Source organism: Ciconia boyciana, chromosome 3 (genome assembly GCF_034638445.1).
Source record: "Ciconia boyciana chromosome 3, ASM3463844v1, whole genome shotgun sequence".
NCBI classification, from domain to species: Eukaryota; Metazoa; Chordata; class Aves; order Ciconiiformes; family Ciconiidae; genus Ciconia; species Ciconia boyciana.
This window is the reverse complement of record NC_132936.1, coordinates 126,134,623-126,157,811: the sequence shown is the minus strand read 5'-3', so window position 1 is coordinate 126,157,811 and position 23,189 is coordinate 126,134,623. Positions and strand designations below refer to the sequence as shown.

At 41.1% G+C, this 23,189-nt stretch overlaps 1 protein-coding gene across 3 annotated transcripts in view; it reads left to right on the top strand.

The window, feature by feature from the left end:
• Positions 1 to 23,189, top strand: part of CCDC85A (coiled-coil domain containing 85A) — an 83,023-nt gene that overhangs the window by 44,426 nt on the left and 15,408 nt on the right. For 2 of the 3 annotated variants that reach the window (XM_072857523.1, XM_072857525.1), the window contains exon 4: positions 19,767 to 19,843. The exons of the other annotated variant lie outside the window; for it this stretch is intronic. In XM_072857523.1, the coding sequence (XP_072713624.1) occupies positions 19,767 to 19,843 (77 nt within the window). The remainder of the gene's footprint in view (positions 1 to 19,766; positions 19,844 to 23,189) is intronic. 3 annotated transcript variants of the gene reach the window in all.

Genomic DNA, 23,189 nt, shown 5'->3' with positions numbered 1-23,189 from the left:
GTCCTCTGACTTTTCTTTGCAACAGGATCTAACTTCATTTGAATGGGCATGGGGGGGTATTTATTTAATTTTTTATTTTAAAAATTTGTTTTGCTTAAATCTTAATTTTAAATCTTCATTTGTATGGCCTCGATCTTGCTGCATTTTTCAAAGCATATTTGTCTTCTACGGGTTCTCCAGCTGCAAAAATATACAATGTAAATGTCTGCCCCAGGGTCAAAATGATGCTTCTGAGTGTGAAATTTGACAATGTGCATATTTATCCAGCTGATAAACATGTCAAATATGAGAGACGTGTTTGACAAGAAGATAGGAAGCAAAATTTTGAGGACATGGAGGCGTATGTCTGCTCTTACTGCTTTCCATGGGCTTTCAGGTATTTTTGTTGGCGTATCTCTAAGTGTTCAAGATAATAGCTATGTTGATGGATGAGATGAAGGTGCAAGGAAGTTGCAGTCTAAGGAAAATGCTTATTTATTAATTCTCAGTCTCAGAAATTGTCAGACAATGACAGTAGTGAGAATGGGATAAAATGTGAAGACTTTGTTGTGCTCCTTAGTGAGAGTTTCTTCAGAGAGTTTCTCTAAACACAGAGTAAAAACTGAGAAAGGACTTAGGAGTTTGCTAATTATGATTGCCTTCATGAAGAGAGAAATAATGTTTAAAATGTGCATATATCATTTGTTCTAACATAATAAGCAAAAACTATATAAAAGTAATTTTATTGGGGGGAACCAGTAATTAACCTATCCTGTTACCATGAAACAGATTTTTTTACTAGAGAGAGGTCTGCTGGGGATAGCAATCTTACCTTCGATTATATGCTATTACATTATGAAAACTGCAGTTCAGTCGAACTCATCTTTCATTCAAGAGATTTTCAATTTAATGTGGTACGAGCTTATTGAGCTTAAACTTGGTATGAAGATTGCTAAGGTGATATTTCAAATAAACATAATTTTTCTGCAGTCTTTTCGCAGAGAAGCTAGAACAAATGAATGACAGATGTGAAATAATCTTACAGTTAAGAAATATGACTTGTAAAATTTCAGTGTTTTGAGTAACAATATCCCTAATTTCTTTTACGCTTGATTAACTTTTATATTGTGGTTCACAGGGCCGGGAAGACTTAATTATAGTGTGAAGCGACTCACCATGCTCTGTTAGACTGAGTTCTTGGTAAGAAGTGTTTAAGGTCTCTTAAAGTCTGCAGCAGTAAGAGCAGCAGGTGAAAGCCAATTACTGGTGAAAATGTAAACTTAACAATTAGCAGGTAAAGACTAGTGTTTGGGAAATGGTTCGCAGATGAAAATATATACCAATATACGTATATATACGATGAAAATATATACCAATCCAATAATATTAATTCCAAGTTGCTGGCGAAGGAAAGGAGACTGTCCTGGGAGAGCTGACCCCAGCCCTGCTCTGAGGCTGCAGCTGACATTGAGAAGCTTTTTTTGCAACTGGGTAGGGGGTCAGGGGGAGTCCAAATTTGTCCTTAGTTTCAGTCCCCACTTTGGGTAGATAAATTGGCTATTATGTAAATTCTGCAAATGAAGAGTGATGCCTCCCCTGGGTCTTCTGCGACCCATCAAGTTATGGGCAGCGTTGCCACAGAGAGCAGCGAGTGTGCAGCTGAACTTCTGCCAAGTTGCAGAGAGGGGCTGCAACATCCTGCCTGAAGCGTATGTATCAATATACATAAAAAATAAAAATATCCAAAGTATATAAATATACTATTTATCCATGTATCTCTGCCCAGGAGTACTAAACTTTGAGCAGATCACACACCCCTTTGCCAGTTGCGCTGTGTTCACCTGGTTGTGTGTTGCAATACAGGCTAGCTCCTTCTTTTCTGCCTTGGCATCATCCGTGCCCAGCTGAGCAGTGGGCTTGGCCAGACTTGTGGTTTGTGCCCGCGTCTTAGTTCGTGTCTGCTCCGATATCAGTCATCTCCAAAGTTATATGACCCATTTTACTGCACTGTAAAAGCGGAAGCGATTAGTGGCAATACACCCAGCCAGGGGTGGCAATGGAGCTGATCACAAAGATACACATCAGCAAGGGGAAGTAGAATTTAAACTCCCTTTCAATTTGTGCTGAGACGTTAACTGGGAATTATGAACCAGCACTATTTAATGAAATACATGGTCTTTAATAGATTGGGGGGGGGGGTGGTGCTTAACATGTAGGACAAAGTAAGTGCTGTATCTGATTGGATTAGTGGCAAATTTAATCTAGTGTATGACACTGCTGATTCAACAGTCTTTTTTTTTTTTAGCATCAAAGTGACTTTGGCTTGACATGTGCTTGACAATGCACTAAATGAACTGTAGGCTGTATGGGTTTGATCCATTATTTCAACAGGGAAAGGAATTTAGTTTGAGAAAAGTCGCAATATACAGTATGGGAAATTTTTTTTTTACAGTGTGGGAAAGCTTTTCCGTGATGTGAAATTTCCTCAGATATGATCCCCAAGCAGTAAATAATAACTTGCAAAGACCTTTCCCCAGAATATCAGAACTTACTACATAATTTGTGAAAACTTGTGTTTCCCATGATATTTTCCAAACCTGAATCCAAAGGACAAATATCCTTTTTCTTGTAAAGACATTTATCTGAATTAGCAGATTTGATTGAATGTTCTTACAACATGACGATAAAAGACTATGTAAATAGGTTAAGCGTGGGCTGAATTTTAGTCTTGCCTTTGTGGGAAAAGCATCTTGCGACTTCATGAGTATTTTTAAAACTGAAAGTCAAATTGCAAGTGTCCTGCATTAGTCCTAGATCAGTGTGTTAAACTTTTAAATAGTGATGTGTCTCTGATTAAAGATCAGGAAAACTGATTTGGATCTTAAAGCAGTACGTGTCTATGATGGGTTTTCCTGTTCCTAGGAAATCCCTGTAAGATAGGTAGAATCTGAACGCCTGGGGATTATGGACTGAGGCACCTTTACAAAATTCATAGCAATGGACATTTCTACATGTCCAAATGTCAGCTCTAGGTACAGTCACTCCAGGTAGCCTTATGGCATGTTCACTTACTGTTACTGTACTACTACAGAGTTGAGCAAGAGCATTTGCTGATGTGCTTTGGAGAGAAAAAGAGTTTGTTTTCAGTTAAAGTCAGTTCTGCTGGTAGTTTTACTTGTATGTGTGAACATTTATATAGAAGTGGGGGGAAATGGTTTGCAGGTGAAATTTCTGTATTGATCAAAATGCCAGAGATTAGATCTGGCTAATGCTTACTATAAACACATTGTGCAGTTGCAGAGTATGTACTTTTTTTTTTTTCAGCTTTCTATGTGTTATCTTGAGAACTCAGTTATGATAGAAGAGTTGCTGACTTCTGTTTTTGACGCTGTTGACTAGAGTTGTTAAATATCTTATGTGCTAACAAAAATATTTTTAATAAAACAGTAAAATGTCACTTTTGGCAGTACTTCAACTATTGTTGCAGTAAGCATAGTACTTAACAAATGTGTGGTCATAAGAGCTTTCAACAAAAAACACGTTCAACTTATTTTAATGTATTTATTTTACGATTCTGAGATGTACTTAGTTGCCAGTTGAGGAAAGAAACTGGTTAGGTGGCACCAGCAGTGGATATTACTTGGGCTTTGACAAGAGCTAGTAGAGAAAAGTAGGAATTGGCATTGCATAGTAAGTGTTTCTGAAACAAAATTGGCTATTGCCAACCTTTAACATGTTCAGTGGCAAATGCTTTGATGCTCAAGGGATTGCAGACTTTCTTTGGAGGTAATGGATGACTTGAAGAAAACTGTCTAGAAAAAAAATCACTTCCTTTTAAGTTTACAGGGAATTCTTTACCATAATGTAAGAAACATTGTGTTCACGTTAAGAATAAGGCAGTAAAGATAAGGTGATTTTCTGAAAGTAAGTTTACTGATTATTACCTACTTCCTCTGATTTTAGTTTTCCAAACAGGTCTGCATTCCTCTGACTTCCACAATAAGAGATTTGTCTCACTTGTTAGTTCAAATTCAGGTCAAATTTCCTTTCTCCAACTCTGCCTCCCTCTCTTTCTCTTTTTCCATTCTGAAAGCTTCAAATCTAAGTGTAAGTCTATCCTGTGATCTTTTTCTAACCAAAAGATCCAATCCTTTTGAGACCTGACCCTTTAAACTTGTATTCTTCTAAGACAGAGCAATGACTTGCATGTTTGTGCTTAACACAAGTGTAAGCATTTTCATCAAAATATAAAATGTCCTCGGTAAGGATGGTAATCAACAAGCAAATCTGGAACTTGACAAAAGGCTCTTTTTGTTACTGGTATTTCTTGTAAGGAAAGCTGGTGTCTGTTCAGTGACCAGTCTGAAATAAAAGGGTGGTGTTTGATCATTTATTGCCCTGGAGCAGTGTCCTGGTCACAAGATCATCACTGTATTTGGTGTCCATGCTTGAACATGGTTGTGTGAGGTCAAAACCAGTTGAAGCTCAGGGGCAGACCAGTCTTAGAGGAAACGGTGTTGCTGCATGTCGTGCCTCTTCCCCGTTCAGCTGAAAGTGGTGCCCTCAACTGCAACAGTACTCAGTCATGTTTAGATGACTTTTAAATAACACTCTGGATGTTTAGGTGACAATGATAAATGTTTCATTAAAATGTTGGCCAGGCAGCTCTAATTCTTTTTTACTTACGGACTCCACCATGGTTACCGAAGTCATACACGTGGGTAAGCCTGGTATAGCTCTGTTGTTGAATCTTGGGCTTTTCCTTTTTCTCTGATCATGGGAAGCAGCCCTTGGAGTCAGGGCTCCTGAGAGCGTGGGTATTACTGAGAAATCCCAAATTTGCGTCTTAGAGCAATTTGCGTTAGTTTGTAGAAAACCAAAACAAAACTGTGTGCTATAAAGAGTGCTCTGCCTGTTTTAAGAGCAGGTAACAATTCCCTCTGTGGGGAATACAGAAACCAAATCCTTCTGCCCATCTCCAGTATTAAATGCCAGCTTGGTTCTCTGTTCAGTAAAGTTAACCCTTCATAGCATCCTTGTATAATTTACTAAATGAAGTACTTCATTCAAACCAGAAAAAGCCCATGGCCTTTTAATAACCCCCTCTAGACACCACAAGTATTCTGCGATCGTAGCACTTCTTACACTGTATAGGACAGCAAAAATTGTTCCTGCATGCTGTCTGTGAAGCCAGGCCTCTGCTCGTGAGACAACAAATCCTCTCAGCAAAACTCAGTCAACTATGTCGGCTGCTCCTACGAGCATTCCCTTAATAAAGAGTGAAAATGAAACCTAGGAATATTGTGAATCATTGAAGTGGAATGACTTTATCCACAGACCTGCTTGTAACAAGCAGGTGTGGGAACAGGAGGAGACCGAGGTGGAAAAAATGTCAGCTCGCTACCACTTTCCAGCCTATGAAGTGGTTTAGAGATGTGTCAAATGTCTTTTTTTTTCTTCTGCCTGTTTGTAGAAGTAGGACAAAAAAACCCCTCAGAAAACTAACCCAAAAGCCAGCAAACATAGCAAACAAAGTAGGCAGTTCCCTTTATTACTCTTCTAGCTCCATTTGCTGGCCAAGTGCTTTGGTCCACCAAATTCTCTTTGTCTGATGAGAAATGATGGAACTTGCCACTCCGCTGGAAGAGTTCAGTTCCCGGCAGCGTTGGATCCTGAGCGCTCAAGAAAAGGTTATCTCAGCTGTCTGAGAAAATGCCGTTTTCCTTGGAAAGTGCAGGCTGGCCCGGCTGTGCTGGCGGCTGTCAGCAGAGAGGCATGTAGTGTTTAGTGGCTGCTCTGCCTGATAATTCTGCTGCTGCTGTTGTTGTTGCGGAGCCTCATTGAAATGTGTTTATGCTACAGGAAAGGCAAGCTTATAATTTTCCTGAGCTCCTGGCACGTTTCCAGGAAGAAGTTGTTTTGTGTGTCAACTGTTTTCTGGAGTCAGTATGTTGTAATTGCTGCTATTAGAAGAATGGGAGGAAAGGAGATTCCTTATGCTCTCCAGTCCCCTGCTTTGAGATTTTTCTTTTAGTCTTCGTTAAGACTGGGAGTTTCTGTTGAGTTTGTGAGCAACGGTCTTTTGCGAAACCTTGCCTTCTCCACGGCCAGTTGCACAAGCCCTGCACAAAGCCTGCCGCTGAACTGTAAGCCCCAGTTTCTGCCGGAGAGGAGCTAAGGACAGTTCTCTGGTAAACTCCAGTGGAGGCCAGTAGTTTCCATCTAGGAAATACCAGTGGGTTGCTGGGGGTCGTCATCTGTGTAAGATTTCTCACTGTATTTAGGGACTTCGGTAACACTTAACTGTTGCATGACACGTCTTGGTGCTATGGTACCTCTTCTGGTACCCCTGTAGAAGCAGGTGGATGGAGGAAGCATCGTGGGATGTCCTCTGGCGGGTGGTTTGCCAGCTGGGGTGGACAGGTTTCCTTCTTGTGCGCAACGTGATGTAAATGAAGCGACAGAGGGTAAGTGATACAGGTTTTCTCCTGCTGTTTCCGTAGGTGAACATGAAAGCAGGGTTGTCCCTATGAATGGCAGGAAGTAGTGTGGATGCATTGGAACTGGTTGTCAGGCTTCACAAAACCCACAGAAATGGAGGATGTAACCCTTCTGCAATAACTTATTACTACAGATCTTATGTTTATGTCCTAAGTCACATGAAAAATGTTGTTAATAAACCTAATTTTGGTCCAATTGCTTTTCCATTGTTGCCAAAATTTTCTGTGGAAGAAAAAGCCCACAGACTTCTTTTGACCATATCCACTTCCAGCAGTGAAAAGGAAACCAGGCATTCCTGGAATTATTCTCAAAATTCCTTTGTCTCTGCAGGGCAGGAAGCCAGACTGCATTGTTTTAATGGAATTTTTCTAGCCTTAAACCTCTGAGGCTGTCTATGATTCTCAATTTTCTTCAGAAATTTCAGGATGCTATCTGCATTTTGTTACAGCAGCTACCCTGACAGCTCATTTATACACTTATTCTACCTTCCTTGCCCTCAGCACTGTAGTATCTGAGCTCATCCCTGTGTAATAAAATAGTAGGTAGTCTGGTTTTGTTGTCTTTTTAACATAAATTGCAGTGGTCATATGTATGTAATATAATCTGATTTGTAATTCCCCCCCCGACTGTTTTACTTGTAGTTTCCCTTCAGTTTGTAGCTATAGTCATGTATGTCTTTTATTGCCTAGAACTCTGGGAATAATTATGTCTTTTTGTCTTCATTCTAGAAAGTCTCAGGAGATACAGTCCTAGTTTGCAGCTGCTGGGAGAGTAAAATGTTGGTATTTTTTATTTTTCTATAATTTATTATATTTCACAACATTATTATATTTCAGTTTTAGTATTAGTATTAATCAGATAGACGCGATAACTGTGACAATACTGCACCACCTGCTCAGGAAATGCTCGGCTAAGGAGCAAAAATCTCTCTTCTGTCTTTTTGTGTGCTGAAGAAGCAAATTTTTAGTCCTTGTAATCCTGTTAAAAAAGCCTTCAGAATGTGGCCAGAATGAAATCCTAGCAAGTGTTAAGGCAGGTAGTGAATAAAAAGACTCTCACCTCACATGCATGTGCACACGCAAATGTACAGTCTTGATTTTTGAGGTCTGTCTCATTATTCTGTGTGCACTGTGTAGCTTAAGAGGGACCTGATGCTGAACGGGGCAAGAAAGGGGCCTCAGGAGGTCGCACGGCCCCTTTCCTTGTGCCAGGGCAGAAGGATTAGTAGTGAATTGCTCTGTGTAAATCTCAGTGTGAAGGACATGACAGTTTCCAACAGCCTTTGTAACCAAAAGCCTTTCTCAATTATTTATATGTTTAGGGAGAGGAAATACGTAAATTGCTTTCCCATTAGTGAAGTAACCAGGAAATAAACAGAGGAGACCTTGTTTAAAATACTTGTTTTGTTCTGATGATGTAGATAAGCAGCTGTGAGAGCTCTCAAGTTTGACTGCTGCGTGAATCATTCTAAGCTTTGTCTGGATATCAAAGCCCCTTGTGCAACTGAACAAAGTATGATATCCCTGCAGATGAATGCAGATGATCTAAAATGTTGCAGAATTATTGCATCTGTTTGTTTACCATTTTCAGGTTCTAGAGTACTTCCTATATTTGACTTATTTCATCCCTGTTGAATTAAATGGTACTTGAAACATAAAAGGAGAAGGTGCAGGGGCAGCCAACAGCAGTGTGGCATTGTTTCATGTGGTTAAGAGAGAGTTCAGAGTAAGAAGTGCAGATTCAGAAATGGCCTTGCTGGGTGGTTGATGGCAATGTTAGCAACAAAGGTGTACGGGCAGTTCTGCGGAAGACTTACTGTCCTTTATTTAGGGCTGCTTGGAGATATATTTGAATCTTCCTCCTCAATGTTTTGGAAGTGTAGTAAAGTGCAAGTGCTTCATCAACCTCTTCAATTAGGAAGATGATCACGTCATACTAAAGCCCAAGGATTAGCTTCCCTAATACTGGTAAAAAGCCACATCAGTGGAGGGGCTGCCAGCAGGACAGGCAGTAGCATCCTAAGGGAACTGCCACATCTGCTGTCCCGGGACCTATGCAACGTATACGGGATCACTGGAGAAAATGGTTATGCTGAGCAGGAAGTGGGCAGCTGGTTATTGAACATGCTGACTTAGGAAATCTCGGCTGGTTTTGCTACGAAGACATTGCAGATACACAGCTAGCAGGAAGGGAGAGAGAGTACAAGGGGCTCAGCCACCATTTGCTGGGTCTGGGATGTATATCGTTATACAGTTGTTGATAGCTTTAAAGCAGATAAATGTGTGTAGCGCAGCCTGTCAGTAATGATATGTGCTGTGCTTTGTTACCTGAGTTTGAGATTACTTCTAAATTATTAGTGTCTTTATCAGCATCATGTTAATATAATAGCAGCATATTATGATTGCAGTGAAATAACTGTGAAAAGGGACTGAGAAACCAGAAAACTGTGTTTATGTGGTACATTTGGTTTCCTCTGAAGCCCTGATAAAACACAGGTTCCCATGTTTTATGCCTCTCACAAGTGTTATTGTTCTGAATCACTTAATGACGTGGTTTTGTATCTGTATACTTTCACAAAATAAAATGCAGTCTTTGATTAGTTCTAAGGCCCAGCAGCAGCAGTATAGGATACAGCCATAGAGATCTCAGGGAAGGCAGGAAAGGGAATGGGGCAGGGAAAAATGCAAGCTCAGGGTAGAGAGAATCATATGTCTGATGACGTGAATGGGGAAGTGTGTAAAAGGTGCCTAAACCCTGTCCCTGGGAGAGCTTGGATGCCTAAAAATGCAGTGTGGCAGGGTTCGGCATGCAGCATCCCCTCTGCCTGGCAGCCACTGCCCTGACTGTGCTTCTGAAGAAGCAATGGCTGCTGAGAGTCTCACTGGAATAATTGCATAATCTCAGCATCATATCAGGACCCCAAAGATAGTGGGTCGGATCCCCAGAAATTAAGGAAATAAAGAGGTGAATCTGGGGCAGGATCCTGCATTAGGTGGGTGCCTGGTCTGCTCTGGTACAGGCATCTCTATGCCCCTGAGGTCTGCTTTGTTTGAGGTATGCCTGCAGCCACGTGGAAACGCTGGATGTTTTGATGCCTTTGTTTCTAGAGGCGAGAGGTGTGGGTCACACCTTTGCCCTCTCTTTCCATTTAGCAACGCGGTCCAGCCCTCCCGGCAGCAAGCACTGTGTGTAGCCGCAGGCTCCGTGATGCCTTCCCTTTGAGTGCTACCTGGGATGTCTCATGCCCAAGGCAGGGGTGTGTAGCTGAGGGGGAGACTGATGGACAGGTCTGAAATTCAAAATTAGATCTTGTGCTTATTAGAAAGTATGACTCATTATTCCAATATGAAATTGTATATTGGTAGAGCTTTTAACACAGCTAGTAAGACATTCTTGGAAATGTTTACAGCTCTGGCAATAAACCCAGATAATTTTTTTCCTTTTTCTTTTCCGTTCTATGGTTGAGAATTGAAGTAAGGACTTAAAGCATCGCAGAGAAACATCTCTGCAGTTCACCACTATTTATCAAATACATTTATCTTGTATGTGTATTTGATTAATTATGTCCCTTATTGACTCCTCATCAATCATAAAATACTGAGATATGTTTATTTCATAGCCACAATACCGTGAAAAGACTCTGAGGTCTTCTATTACAAATAAAGTGAAAGCTTTCTATAAATACGTTGGATTTCTTCTCTCCTTTATGGCATACAGGCCGTGTACTGACTTGGTTTCCTCAGTGAAGGATCATAATGTTGTGCATGTGTGAGTGAGATGGCCGGATGTAGGGGAATTTCTATTCTGTTGCTTGAGCGCTGACTGAGATCAAATGGCAGAACCATTTAAAATTTCTCATATTTTTACTTTCACATTTAGTTGGAAGACGATGTAAGCAGTAAGAACATCTGGGATATTCGTCTCTTAATTTACCTGGTTAATTCATGTAGCTTGACATATTTTGGTGTGTTTGTGCAGAACTGATTGCCACTGTAACTTTAGTTGGTATTTGGGAAGTGTGCTTTAATGCTGAGTTTTAGGTTGCGTGAGCTGCAATGGCGACTCAATGTGAAGGTTCTTTGTCTGCGGATACTTGTGGAGTGGGAATAAGAGCTGATCTAAATTTAGCATCGTGACATTCGGCTTGCTTTTTCCTTCTTCTTCCTTCTCCTCTCTGACATTGGTTAAGGAATTGATTTCTTCATTTGAGACAGTTATTATCCCTCCTGTGTTTGCTAAATGTAAATGCTGCTCTCTTTGTCCAGCAGCTGCAGTCTGAAAGCCTTTCTGCTGTGTGGATTGCTGTATCACAGGAATGGTTTAGGACACTTAGAAGTAAGGGAAACGACAAAAAGTTTGAAAAAATTGTTGTATTAGGGCTGTATAATGCAGTTAAGAAGAAGTTTCCCAAACAGAGTTGTAAGTGGTTGGTTGCCTTTTTGCTGATCTTTGACATGACAGGTGTCAATTTGTACATCTAAATTTACGAGTGAACGTAAAAGACTCCTGACCCTCTCAGCAGCTTTTCCTGTACCACTGCGGCAGCAGAGTCTCACAGAAAATAGCTGTATTAAATCCTACTATTTTCTTGGGTTATTGTTATGTGATACTTTTGCCCTGAAGACCAGGTGTGCCGGCATTGTTCTGCACATGGGAGACGCTGTCGCTGCGCTGGCTCTCCAGCACGGCTTACGCAAGGCTTTGTGCCGCTGTAAGCACACCGCAGTTCACTGCAGGATGCTTCTATTGCAGGAAACGGAGTGGCGGCAGGATGGGAAGTAAGCCAAGGAGCTAGAAACAGCCTGAGAGAGTGGCCTTACTGCCCCTCTTGCTTTTGTGGCACTGCCTGCTGCCCAATTGTCTGTTGAAGCTGCGATCAGATGGTTGTCCGGGTTCTCCCAGGTGAGACTACCTCACTGGAGGCCTCTCTGAGCAGGGAGGGATGTAAGGGAACAGGACAGGACTCCCTGATGCAACTCGTGGTGTGCTGCGGTCTGCAGCTTATAGACAATAGGATGCAGTCTGCTGCCTTGTACTTGCAGTCCGTGGTGACCAATTTATTTAATGGTGTATGCAGCTACAGGATCCTTTCCAGCCTTTCCCTCTCCATCCAAACTTGCCCCACTTAAACCCAGAATTTGAACTGTTGGTTTCACTCGAACAAGGAGATGCCTTACCAAGGAGGAAGAGTGTGGGCTGGTTGTTCCTCCACATATTCATGTGGCTATTGAACTTTGTTTTGAGTTTTGGCATCTATGTTGTAGTTGTAGCAAGAAAAAGTGTCTGTGCTGTTGTTCAGTGACTTAAGTAATGTGAAAGCTTCTATTTCTGCTCTCTCAGGAGCATCATTTGAATTTGGTTTTGAGTCACACAAATCGTAACCCATGAAAAGAGAGTTTACACGTTGGATAACTGCCTCCTAACAAGGCAGTAGATGAGCATAAAAATGATTCATAGGTTTGATCTGATTCAGAATTCCTGGAGATGTAGTTTTCAGTTTTGGCCTACATTGCAGACTTCCAAGTGAAAGCCAATATAATGATTAACTAGACCCTGCTGTACCAATACTAAAATTCTCAACCAAACTAACTTTTTTACATTATGTTTCTTCAACGTCTGAGTATTTGAGCCTGAAAAACATAATTCTACGTGCTAAGAAAGGTGGCTGTAAGTATCTGTGGGGAGTTACGGGGATGCTAAGGGACCTTTAGTGCATGTATTTGGCACCCCAGTCAGTTTGACCCTCTGGTCCTCTGCTTTTTGCCCTAATACTGCTGTTGCTGGGAAGCTTTATATTTTCATTTATTGTTTTTTCCTTTCATTGTACTGCAAATGGTCATTTAACGTGGGCACAGCAGAACTGGGAGAAGCTGGAGGTGGCTCTGTGGATGCATGGGGCCATGAAGGCGTGCATGGTGTCACACTGGCCATGTGTTTGCAAGGGACCCAGGGCCTTTTCAGCAAGGGACCACTTAACAGATGCAAATCAACATGATCAGGAGGCACTGGTGTAAGGTCGAGATGCCTTTTTGTAGATTTCCTTCTATGTACCGTTAGTGAAACCCTCCCTTAATTATCTCTCTGAGCCAGTGCCTGCATCTACCTTCCTTCCCTAAGCAAAGCTATTCTCAGGCTTGCCTTTTCCAGTCTTTCATCTGATTTTGCACAGGAGCCTACTGAACACCCCTCCTCTCATTCTGCTGCGCTTCAGTCTCGGGGGATGTGCCTGCGGTTGGGGGACACTCCTAATGAGCAAATGAGAGTGCGGTGGCATAGGGACAAACCCAAGCAGTTAAGTAAGTGGAGCCAATAAGGATTTTACCAATCATGAAACACACAAAATCAATACCAGAACAAGCTAACAGCCAGTGGGAAAGGTTTTAGCAATAGCATAATGGATTTGATTTTCTCAGTTTTCATCAATAACGCGGCAAATGCATTTAGCACAGGCTGAATGGCGCTAACAGGATATCAAGCAGGCCAGCAAGAAAAGCTTTGCTGTTGTCACCTCTAGCACCAAAAACCCCCAAACAAACCAAGGTTAGTGTTACAGCAGACCATTAGTGTGACAGTGTTACCCAGCTGTTAGCAAGAGCGTTATGGATAGCTTCAGAGAAGTAGGAAACAAAAGCTTACCTCATCTGACATCTGATATCATTTTTAGGTACTTCTGTAGTTGAATCCTCTTTCTCTGTGAGAGCTTTTAAACTTTTTTTTAAAGCTTTTTTGTAGATCGATTCAACTGGAAATTTTGTTGCACCCTAAAGCGAAACGTGCAACAAAACCTCCAACAAATGCCAACCTAAATCAATAAAGTTCTTAAGTGGAAGCCAACCCTATATTTTTAGTAGGTTGTGCCACAGGCAGCATTTGGGTGACCTCGGGCATTCCTTGGGTGACCTCAGCAAGAGTCAAACCCCTGGGTGCTGCCGCAGCAGAGCGATGCCTGCGCCTCACCACGGGGAAGTGCGTGCACAGCAGCCTGGTCAGCCCAGACCTGCTCACTACGGCTGCATAATCCACAGTGTCCAAGTGGCACTTAAATCCAGACAAATGCGAACACATTGGCAATCTGAGTCAGACAGCATCGATCAATCATTAAAGGCAAGGCTAGGGCTGCCTCAAGACAATGACAAGTATTTTTTTTTAATTGTAATAAATAGATAATTTGTGATTAAAAGCTGCTGCAACTAAGAAAACACTATTTTTATATGACATCTATGTAGAAATGTCTGATTGTAGAGGTAATGTAATTAGCACATGTCTGTGTGTAATGTGTGCTGAAAAGGGAAAACATGGCACACGTTGCCTGAGAAATAAAACTAAATGGCAGGGGTAATGTTGCATTCTGGATGCTTGAATTAGCATACATAAGCTTTTCCCTTTGCTAGGATTCAGTTTTGAAATACTCGGTGAACTAGCTAAGCTTAGTTAATTATATTTTTAATTACAGGGAGAAGTCAAGAAGTGCTGGATCCGTAATCACAAGAAATTTAAGCTTGGGGTGGGAGAATTTTGGACAACAGCAATATTGAGAAATGCAAACCCTATCTTAATGGTAATGCTATGGTGTTCGCTGTCCCAAAACTTTCCAAGAATATGTGCCTCAGTGGTAAATAGCTCCTAAACATTCTGGTGAGCTCAGTAAAATTTTGCCGTAGGCAAATGTCTTTCTGTCTACATGATAGCACTAATCCTAATGTCGCTGCGTTGCAGGGGAATTCGGCTGCACTTTAATAAGTAGTTCTCCAGCACTTTATTGAATAGGAGCGTTACGTAAGATGTGCAACCATAACAGAAAATCATAGAAGACAGGGCTAAAAATGACCTTCGGAGGTTGTCCGGTCCTGCTGCTAGGAGGCTGGATGCTGCCAGTGTAAACACTGAGCAGCGTCACCAATTTAGAGAGGCAGGTGGTGTAAATTTGCGGTGGTGTAAATCCAACAGTGTGATTGTTTGTGGTTTTTTTTTTTTCTTATATTCAAACAAGGTAGCTGAAAGGGGATGGATTGCAGTAATAACATGTTTTAGTAATGAATATTAATATTGAAGTAATTAAATCAGACGACTAGGAGTTATAGGACAGGGAGATACTTTGCGTGTCATTGGATCTGCTCCCCAGTTAACATAGAAACCCTTTCATAAACGTATGGAGCTGTCAGTTAATTACAGGAGGGTTTAAAGTAGCCCTTGCACAGCCTTGTTTTTCATCTTCCATTTATTGAAAGATTATTTAGTTTTCATTGCGGGATGCTGGGTGTGGATTTGAATGACCAAAATCCGATTTGATACGCAATTATTATATTCCTGCCAACACAGTGCAGGAAGAGCAGCATAACAAATGATTTTCCCCGTTGAAGTTGAATATACCTTAACCGAACCTTCATTGCCATACATCAAAGTATCACTACACATAACATGCTAAATTGTTCGCTGAGGTAAATTGTTGGCAGTTTCCCTCATTTATACTGTAAGTGTTTAAAATATGTGTATTGGGATGTGACGGCTCTCCAGATTCTGGTGACCTCCTTTAGGAACATGAATACCAAATAGAGCTAAGCCAGTGGAAGCAGAAAATGTTGATGTTAACAGAATCAAGGTGGTGTTTGCATTATGATGAAATCGTGTTTTTCCATTTTCTGGCCGTGAGGATGTAAGGACCAGCGGCGGCTGCTGCCGCTGCTTCAGAGCAGCCTTCTGTCCAGCGTAGCATCTTCTTTTCATGCTGGCCATAAGTTAATGGCTAGGGATCAAGGCAAACAGTATTACTCTTTTCTCCTAATACCTCCAGCCTTCTAAGTATTTTCAGCTTGGAGGATTTTGCCCTACTTCCTCAGGGATGTCTGCTTTGCTCATCCACTGTATTACCAGTTTTCTCCAAAGTTAAAAGATTCTATACCTTTTTTTTTTTTAACTTCCATGAAGCAAGAAGCATCTTTTGCATCGATGGGTTTATCCTTTAAAGTTAGTCAAAAGGAGGTCTGTGCAATCCCCGTGCTCAGTTTTTGCAGACAACTATTATAATTTGGAATCAGTGTTTTTTAAAAATGCAGAAAAATGGAATTTTAGTCGTGGAGTTAAAGCACTTCTTGTGCATTACTTTCTGAGTTTATATCAGTACTAGAGGCATTGCATCTCCTGCTCTTTCTTTACCTCAAATACTCCTCTGGTCATTAGATAAAATCCCTTCCACCTGCTGTATTGTGCTTGTTACTCAAGCTCATTTGAACAAGTAGAAGTGTAGGTTGAACCCTTGAGTTTTTGCTTTCTGTGGGGTTCTGATCTATTTGCTTTACAGGAAGCTAACAGGCAGGTAGAGGACCTCAGTCTTTAAGAAGTTCTCCTATTCAATCCCACAGTTGCCTGTGAGTTGTAACCCTCTAGCCTCCGCAAAAAAACAAACCCAGAAAAAAAAGGAAGGTATCAGAATTTAATGTGACATTCTCAACCATTCTAAAATAGCAGAGGATAATCTAGCTTAAAGAACATTATGAATTACTTGATAGACTGAGATCAGGCGCAGTGACACAAAAATGGATAAAGCCAAGGCACAAATATGCCTTTGGCAGTAAAGTAAGCGTCTGATAAAGTTTGAAATAACCCCAAAATATCTACTGGCTTCAAGAGTGTGGATGTCAAAAGAAAAAGAGACCAGCTATGTGAATGTTGATGTTCTCTAATAACGTGTTAGAGTGACGGAAATGGAGAAAGGGTGGATTTTCACTGAATTTCCCTAAAAGCAAGATATCACTGTGTCTCTAATAATTTGGAAAATAATTTTAGTTTCAGCCCTGGAATGAAGCACCACACGGTGATCACATTTTCAGTGATGCTAGGAGCATGGCACGCTCAAGCAGGGAAGCTCATTTGGTAGGAAGCCATTCCTGAGAATGGGAATTGTTGCTCCTGCAGAAGTGCCTAGCGAAGGAAGATGGGAAGGAGCGGAAGTAATATAACCAAGAAGCCCACAGGTGATGAAACTGGTAGTTCGGCTACTGCAGTATCATGTCTCTGTGGTCAGATCGTGTTTAGATATGGGCCCAAATTAATTGGCTGTTTTTATTTGAGTACGCGTTTGATCTCAACATAGTTAACAGTTTCTGAGTTTTTAACCAGAACATAGTAGTTGAGCTTTTATGGTGTTAATACAGATGCTGTTTTTCTGTCGTTGTGTTCTGGGCAGAGGAAGCTCGGCTGATTCGTGTTTGGAAGTTTATCTGTAAGCTGTCTACAACTCAAGTTTAAGATTCTGCAAATAAGGGAGGGCTTTTCTGTGTACTTGCAGCTCTGGGAAAGTGAGCAATGTTAGATAAATCTGTTTGGGGAAGGATAAAATACAAAAAGGTTTTATGACTAATGACAGCAGCTAAGGATCATCTTGTTTGCACAGGTTATGTTTCAGAGCAGCGGTTGCCTGACACACTGTAGCATCTTATTAAATGCTTTATTATAAGACAACAGTAATGTTATGGAAGTGATGCTACGTTTCTGTACTGCTTTCCCTTTGGGAGACATTTGTTTTCAGCTCAGATACTGAAGCTGAAGCATTACTATCATAAGTTCATTCTGCTTCAGTTTTAAATTGCTTAATTGTCTTGCGAAAATTTGCCTGGAATGACAATGGGAGTGGTATCAGGTAACCATTTTCTGGGTGGCAATTTTAAGATTTGCTCTTTATTTAGAGCTCTTTACTGGTCTCCAGGCTGATTAAAGATGGATCATATAGTCCTTCTCATAAATACTTTTAAGATGCCTTTTTTTTTTTTTTAAAGTTTGCTATTGGTGTCACTGGTGACAGTGTTTCACTGTGTATTTTCAATTCCTCTGTCTCTTATGTCCTTGACTGGCTTTTCTGCTCATTTTTTCCACTAAGCTCATAGCATCACAGCATAAATATATTAACAGATACTGAAATATATATGCATCTAGTCTGTGTGTCAAGAAGACTCACATAAATAAAGATTTGCTAGATCAAGCCTTTGGTAGATGACCTAATTTTCCTTTTTAATGAGATTACAAAAGGAGATTTAAATAATGTTTCACGCTTTAGAAGCGTTAACAGGCGCAGAGATTTCAGACTGAATCCTCAGCTGGTATGAACTGGCATTGGGAAGTTGTGAACTGACAGCAGAGTTGTGTGATTTGAAGCAGCAGAGATTTCAGCTCTGGACTCCCAACATACAAGTAAAGAAATAAAACTGAGAGGCAAACTTTGCCAAGAGCTATACGCTGCATGAGGAGCTAATGGTAAAACAGAAAATTACAAGAGACCCAGAGTTGAAGAGAATGCAGAAGCGAGCTTGCGTGAAGTGGGCTGGTGGGCACAGCTGGGAACTCAGACTTAAGCATGAAGTCTGAGCCCAAGCTAACGTAGCAGTGGACTTGTAACCAGTGAAATTTAGAGAAGGCTAGTGCGAAAGAAAGCGCCTACTTCAGTCCCTCCAAAAAGATGGCTCCACATAAACCATCTTGTGTACAAAGCAAGAAAGAGAAGAGATGAGATGTGCTGGGAGCTATTGCCTATGTAATGGCCATAACGGTGAGGGAGCTTCTGTGGCTCCTCCCAAAAGTGCTGCTGCTGGGAAGGAAGCTGATTTGATGGGAGGGACCCTGTCGTATATAGTTAATTGAATAAGCTGTTCATCTTCTAAGTGCTTATTTGAGCTAGGCTTAGCGACTCTCCAGAGATGCACCCATCACTAGCTATGAAAATCCTTATGCAGCAGAGCGCACAGAACCTCAGATTACCTCTTTCCCTTTTATTGTACAATGCTATTTTTAATCCAGTGCCTTGCTGTGTATTAATAATTTTTGACAAATTACTTCATGTTGTGTAAATTCCCACACGCTATCTGTGCGTGCATATTTTAGCCTATTGCAGTCTCATAGGAGCAGTAAGTGACACCTCATTTCCCATCACCTTTATTTTATGGGCAGGCTGGCATGGTGATTAGATATCAGAGGAAACTGGTGCACAAATTCATCTGTCAATTTAAACCAGCGAACGGTTCTGTTGTCAATGCAGCTTTGCAGGCTTATATCAACTGACAGTACTGCCCCAATACCCATGGATTCCATACCATTAATCATCAGAGAGATAATTTTACTAGTTACGTGGTAGTATGAGTACAAATATATTACTGGAATTGACATCTCAGAAAGCTGAATGGATCATTGAGTCAGGAGTGAGTACATGGTGGACTTCCATCTACATACAAGGAGGTACAAGAGTCACACCAGTGTTTCTGGACTGAGAAGATATCTTTTACAGTCAAGTGCTACTTTCTCAGGCATGTATTTCTCTTAGATACAGGACTTTAATAGCAGAAACTCTGTGCAACCCAAGAAATGCATGATAAGAAAGCTCTTTTAGATACTTTTAGGGATGGGTCATGGATCTAGTCTTCTTACATAAAGTTCTTGGGAACAGAGCAGACTAGGAGTGACTCATATTCTCCATAATCAACCAAATATCTTATGAATGACCTTACAAAGGTCAGTGAGGTTACTTGTGAATACAGTGGGTAGGATTTTGCTCTTCAACCAAGCCCGTATAGCAAAGCTGCACTGTGAGAGCATGTCCTAGTACAGTACTGCCCTGGCATGCGTGGGGTTAGGAGTACTTGCTGTGAACAGTGCTGTGCCCCGAGCTGTCGTGCTGTCAACCAGGCTCCAAACCCTCTCAGGACCCTGGCGACACACATCTGGTTTCTAGCACAGGTTCAAGCCGTGACAAAGCATCTGAGTCCTAGCAGAGACTGAGGCTTGAGCCTCCATGCTGGCAAGCTGCTGTATTCCCCGCAGGCGAGATCATAGCTTGCGGGGGGAGGCTGTGTGTGCACCACCAGACCTCTGCGGTGGAGGGGCCTCTCTGCATCTTCCTGTAGAAAACTTATCTTCTCTTTCTGAGCTTTTCAGTGGTAACTTGGTGGGATAATGCATTACTCTCCTGGAATATTTCCAAAATACAGTACAAGCTCACAGAGCTTGGGGGATGGGTTGGAAGAACTCAAGTCTGTGTTGCCTTTCTGTAAGATACCTTGTGTCTGAGAAGAGACCACCTTAAAGCGCAGCAGTTTAGAATCACAAGCAACAAGGAATTGGATTAATTCTAGTATCAGCATTATTTGCACTGCCCTTGAGAGGAGCAGAGCTGAATGTTTAACGGACGTTTGAGAGAGGCAGTCTGCTGTGAGTACAAGTCAGAATGTGGCACAGGCTCTGACACTAGTATACACAAGCAGATCTCTGTGGATAATACGAGTTTTTTTCTTTTTGATTTTTAGAATCAACCTTGTCCTATGTTAGGCAGCTGGAGGCAAGAGTAAGACAGCTGGAGGAGGAAAATCGCATGCTGCCCCAGGTGGGTGTTACTTCTGTTGGTGGGAACAGTAGCCGGCAGCTAGACAGCAACGCTCGAGTCTTCGTGCTTGAGATAAAGCCAGTATTACCTGACATTTGATGTTACTGCATTTGAACGCTCAGGCTGATCATTCAGAAAATCAAAGGCACTCACATCTGGTCGTTCATCTTGCTCGTGATTGAGTGGGGTATTTATTTAAGACTATGACAATGCTTTCACTAATTTTTCTCCTTTGCAGGTGTTGATACCTTGCTAAGAAAAATTAACTGGAAGCCGCTACTTTATAGTTAATTAATTTAAGGGTTGAAAAATCACAGAGAACTGACCCTTTACATTCTGCTTTTATTCCAAGAGGTTCTTGTTATTAAAATATCAAATACTTTTTATAGTTAACCAAAATATTTTGCTTTAAAAATGCAAATGTTTTACATAATAATAATTGGGTTGTATTATTTTTAATATTTTGAGGAATATAGTAGATACGTAAATGCAAGACTGAAATTAAATTGAATAAATAAGCAAATATGAAGTTGAAGGTTTTCCCAGTATGTTTTTAAGAATGAAAAATTTTGAAGTTCATTAAGAATTAATCAGGCACTTGTATTTTTATATATATATATATATATATATATATATATATATATATATATATATACACACCTACACACATGCAAACCAGCACATATTTCTGTTATATTTCGTTAAGTAATCCTTAGGAAAATCCATAAAGTCTCCAAATGAAGTTGCCCACTGGAAGAAAAAAGAAGTTGCATTTTGTTTAAAGCAAACACTAGTTTAAATGAAGACATTGGTCTGAAGAAGGAAAGTGCTTTTTATTGAACATAGTACTGTTATTTGAATGTAAAATCCAAGATAGCAGTGAAATGTAGTAAGAAGTAAAATCCACCGGCTCCAATTTATTCATCTGTATAAGCCAAGATTAGCTAGAAGATCTCAGCCCCGGGTTAACAATTTCCTTTCTTAAGGCAGATTTTAAGTAAAATGTGGTGGTTTTTTACCTCACCTATAATATGACAGTTGGAAGGGCCTCTATAGCTCTTGTTTAGCTCTTGACTTCCTAGGTGACCTTGACCAATTTGTGTAACTTCTCTGTACCCTAATTTGTTGATCTGGAAAAGAAGGACAGCAAGAATGGTTAAACGTCTGTCCATTAACATGTATACAGTCTTCAATAGGAAAGACAAAGGTTGATCTTCCGTGATAAAGAGTATTATTTTCTTGTCAAGAACGGTGTTCAGGGCAAATGTTAACAAACCTGCCTGAAAAATACCATTGTGGTTTGTCTTGGGTCTGAAACAACACTGGGGGATAAATTGTGCAGAACATTCTTTGTGGGCAAAATCTTTAGAAGTGGCCATATGTTTTATTTGTCTGGGGTCTGAGGCGCTCAGGTGGAGACCCATGAAATGCATTACCAGATCTTGCCAAAGACTGGAACACCCACACTGTGGGCCTTGAGTTCATTGAAAATATCTTAGATGGGGTGCCAAAACCAGAAAATAGTGCTTGTGAAAATAGCACCTAAGCCCATAGCTGTTGCAAAAGTAATTGTAACAAAATATGATGATTGTGGGGTTTTGAAGGGAAAGAACTAGGTGAGCAAGCCTGCAAACTGCTTTTTGTTTTTAAATACACAGGTCAGAGTTTGTCTTATGTTTAGTTTTGTTGGCACAAGGATCTGTAGTAGAGTTCTGAAAAATCTCATATCTCTGGATACTTTATTGTAAGAAATAAGGACTGACAAGGGTTCATGTTTCCTGGCATATCTTACTCACCTTTCCTCCTGAAGAAAGTCATTGCTTTGGGGAGAGGAAGGAAATGTAGACACCAAGCTTATTCTGACTTTACATTCGATTACCTTGGCATTATGTTTGCATAAGTTCGTTTTGGGGGTTTGTTATTCTTGTGAGTAATACCCTGAAGGTGCTATCAGCGGTGATCAGGCCCTGTCACAAAGACAAGGATGTGGGATGGAAATGCATAAGCTCCTGGCACTGGTTTGATTCCATTTAATGGGAGGAATGGGAGTTTGTTGGGTGTTAAGCCAAACCAAGTGCTTTTGACAAATCAGCTGAAAATATTTCATGAGCTCCACAACTGATGAAGGTTTTTGGCACAGCTCTTACTGAGTTACAGTATTGTGCCTTAAGATTTCACCAGTGCTTCAGTAAGAGAGTGCCTTTTGCTTTTTGCATAGCACCTCGTTGATGGCGTACTGGAGCACTGGGAGGGTTTGGGAGTTGCAGGACTGCACTTCGTGTGAGAGAGGTGACGACTCACACTCGTGAGTGTGACGCCTCTGCTAGGTCTTTACTGAAGAGTCCTTGCCGTGCTTTCTGAGGCTTTTTCTCTCCTCCTGCCACGCTTTTCTTCTTTTTCCTCTCTGCTTTCAATATCCTTTCTTTTCCCCCTTTTCTGCTTATGTGTCACACATGAAAATGCACCAGCACATTTGTTGACACCCTCTTCAGATAAATCACTCCTTTCACTATCACTTAGGTGTGGTTCTTTTCCAATTTCTTTCGCTTTGCTTGTCTCCCTCTATACATACTAGCTTTCTTTTCAAAACCCCTCAAATCTCTAATGTAAAGGTTTTATTAATATTTAGTGGCAAGAACATTTCCAGAGAAAATGGTTTTAAGTGCTGCCATCACTGTTCAAATGAAACCTGAGTTTTAGTTCACTCTGATGTACTGAAGGGCTTCTTTGTCAGGGGAAATGCAGTACCACCACTGAGTCAATATTTTAGTTTGATCGAGTAATAGGAAAAGTATAAAAATGCGCATATTCACTTAAGCCTGTTAATGTCTCCTCCTGTGCTGCACAGTCGTTCTGGTGGCGGTTTATAGCATAGTAGTGGGTTTAAGAGTTGTGAGAAGCCATAGATGAGTTGTAGGTTTGCTGTGTTGGTGAGAGCTGTAATTAGCTGTTCTTTTTTGTTGTTGTTCTTTTTTCCTTCTCTCAGATAGCATGTAACAAGATATGATCCAGACCCTTTCAGTTTCTGGCCACAAATAGTATTTTTGTGCAAGAAAGCAGATACTTCCCAAGATTTATGGTATGCAGCTGGGTCTTCTGTTGAGAATGCCAAACTGTGCCAGCTGCGCCCGAGACAAGGGGTGTGCTTGTGCTTCTCAAATATTCATGTAGGTAAGGGTGCGTGACAGCAGTGCGCAGGGGCAAAAGGATTTGAGCGAGAACATTCCTGTTTTGCTGGATGGATTTCAGGCCAGAGTAGTTCCCCCATGGGGCTGGGACAGGAAAGCTCTCTGCAGCACATGAGGTCTGGCAGTGCCGCTGCCTTCTGCTGCCTCAAAATGTACAT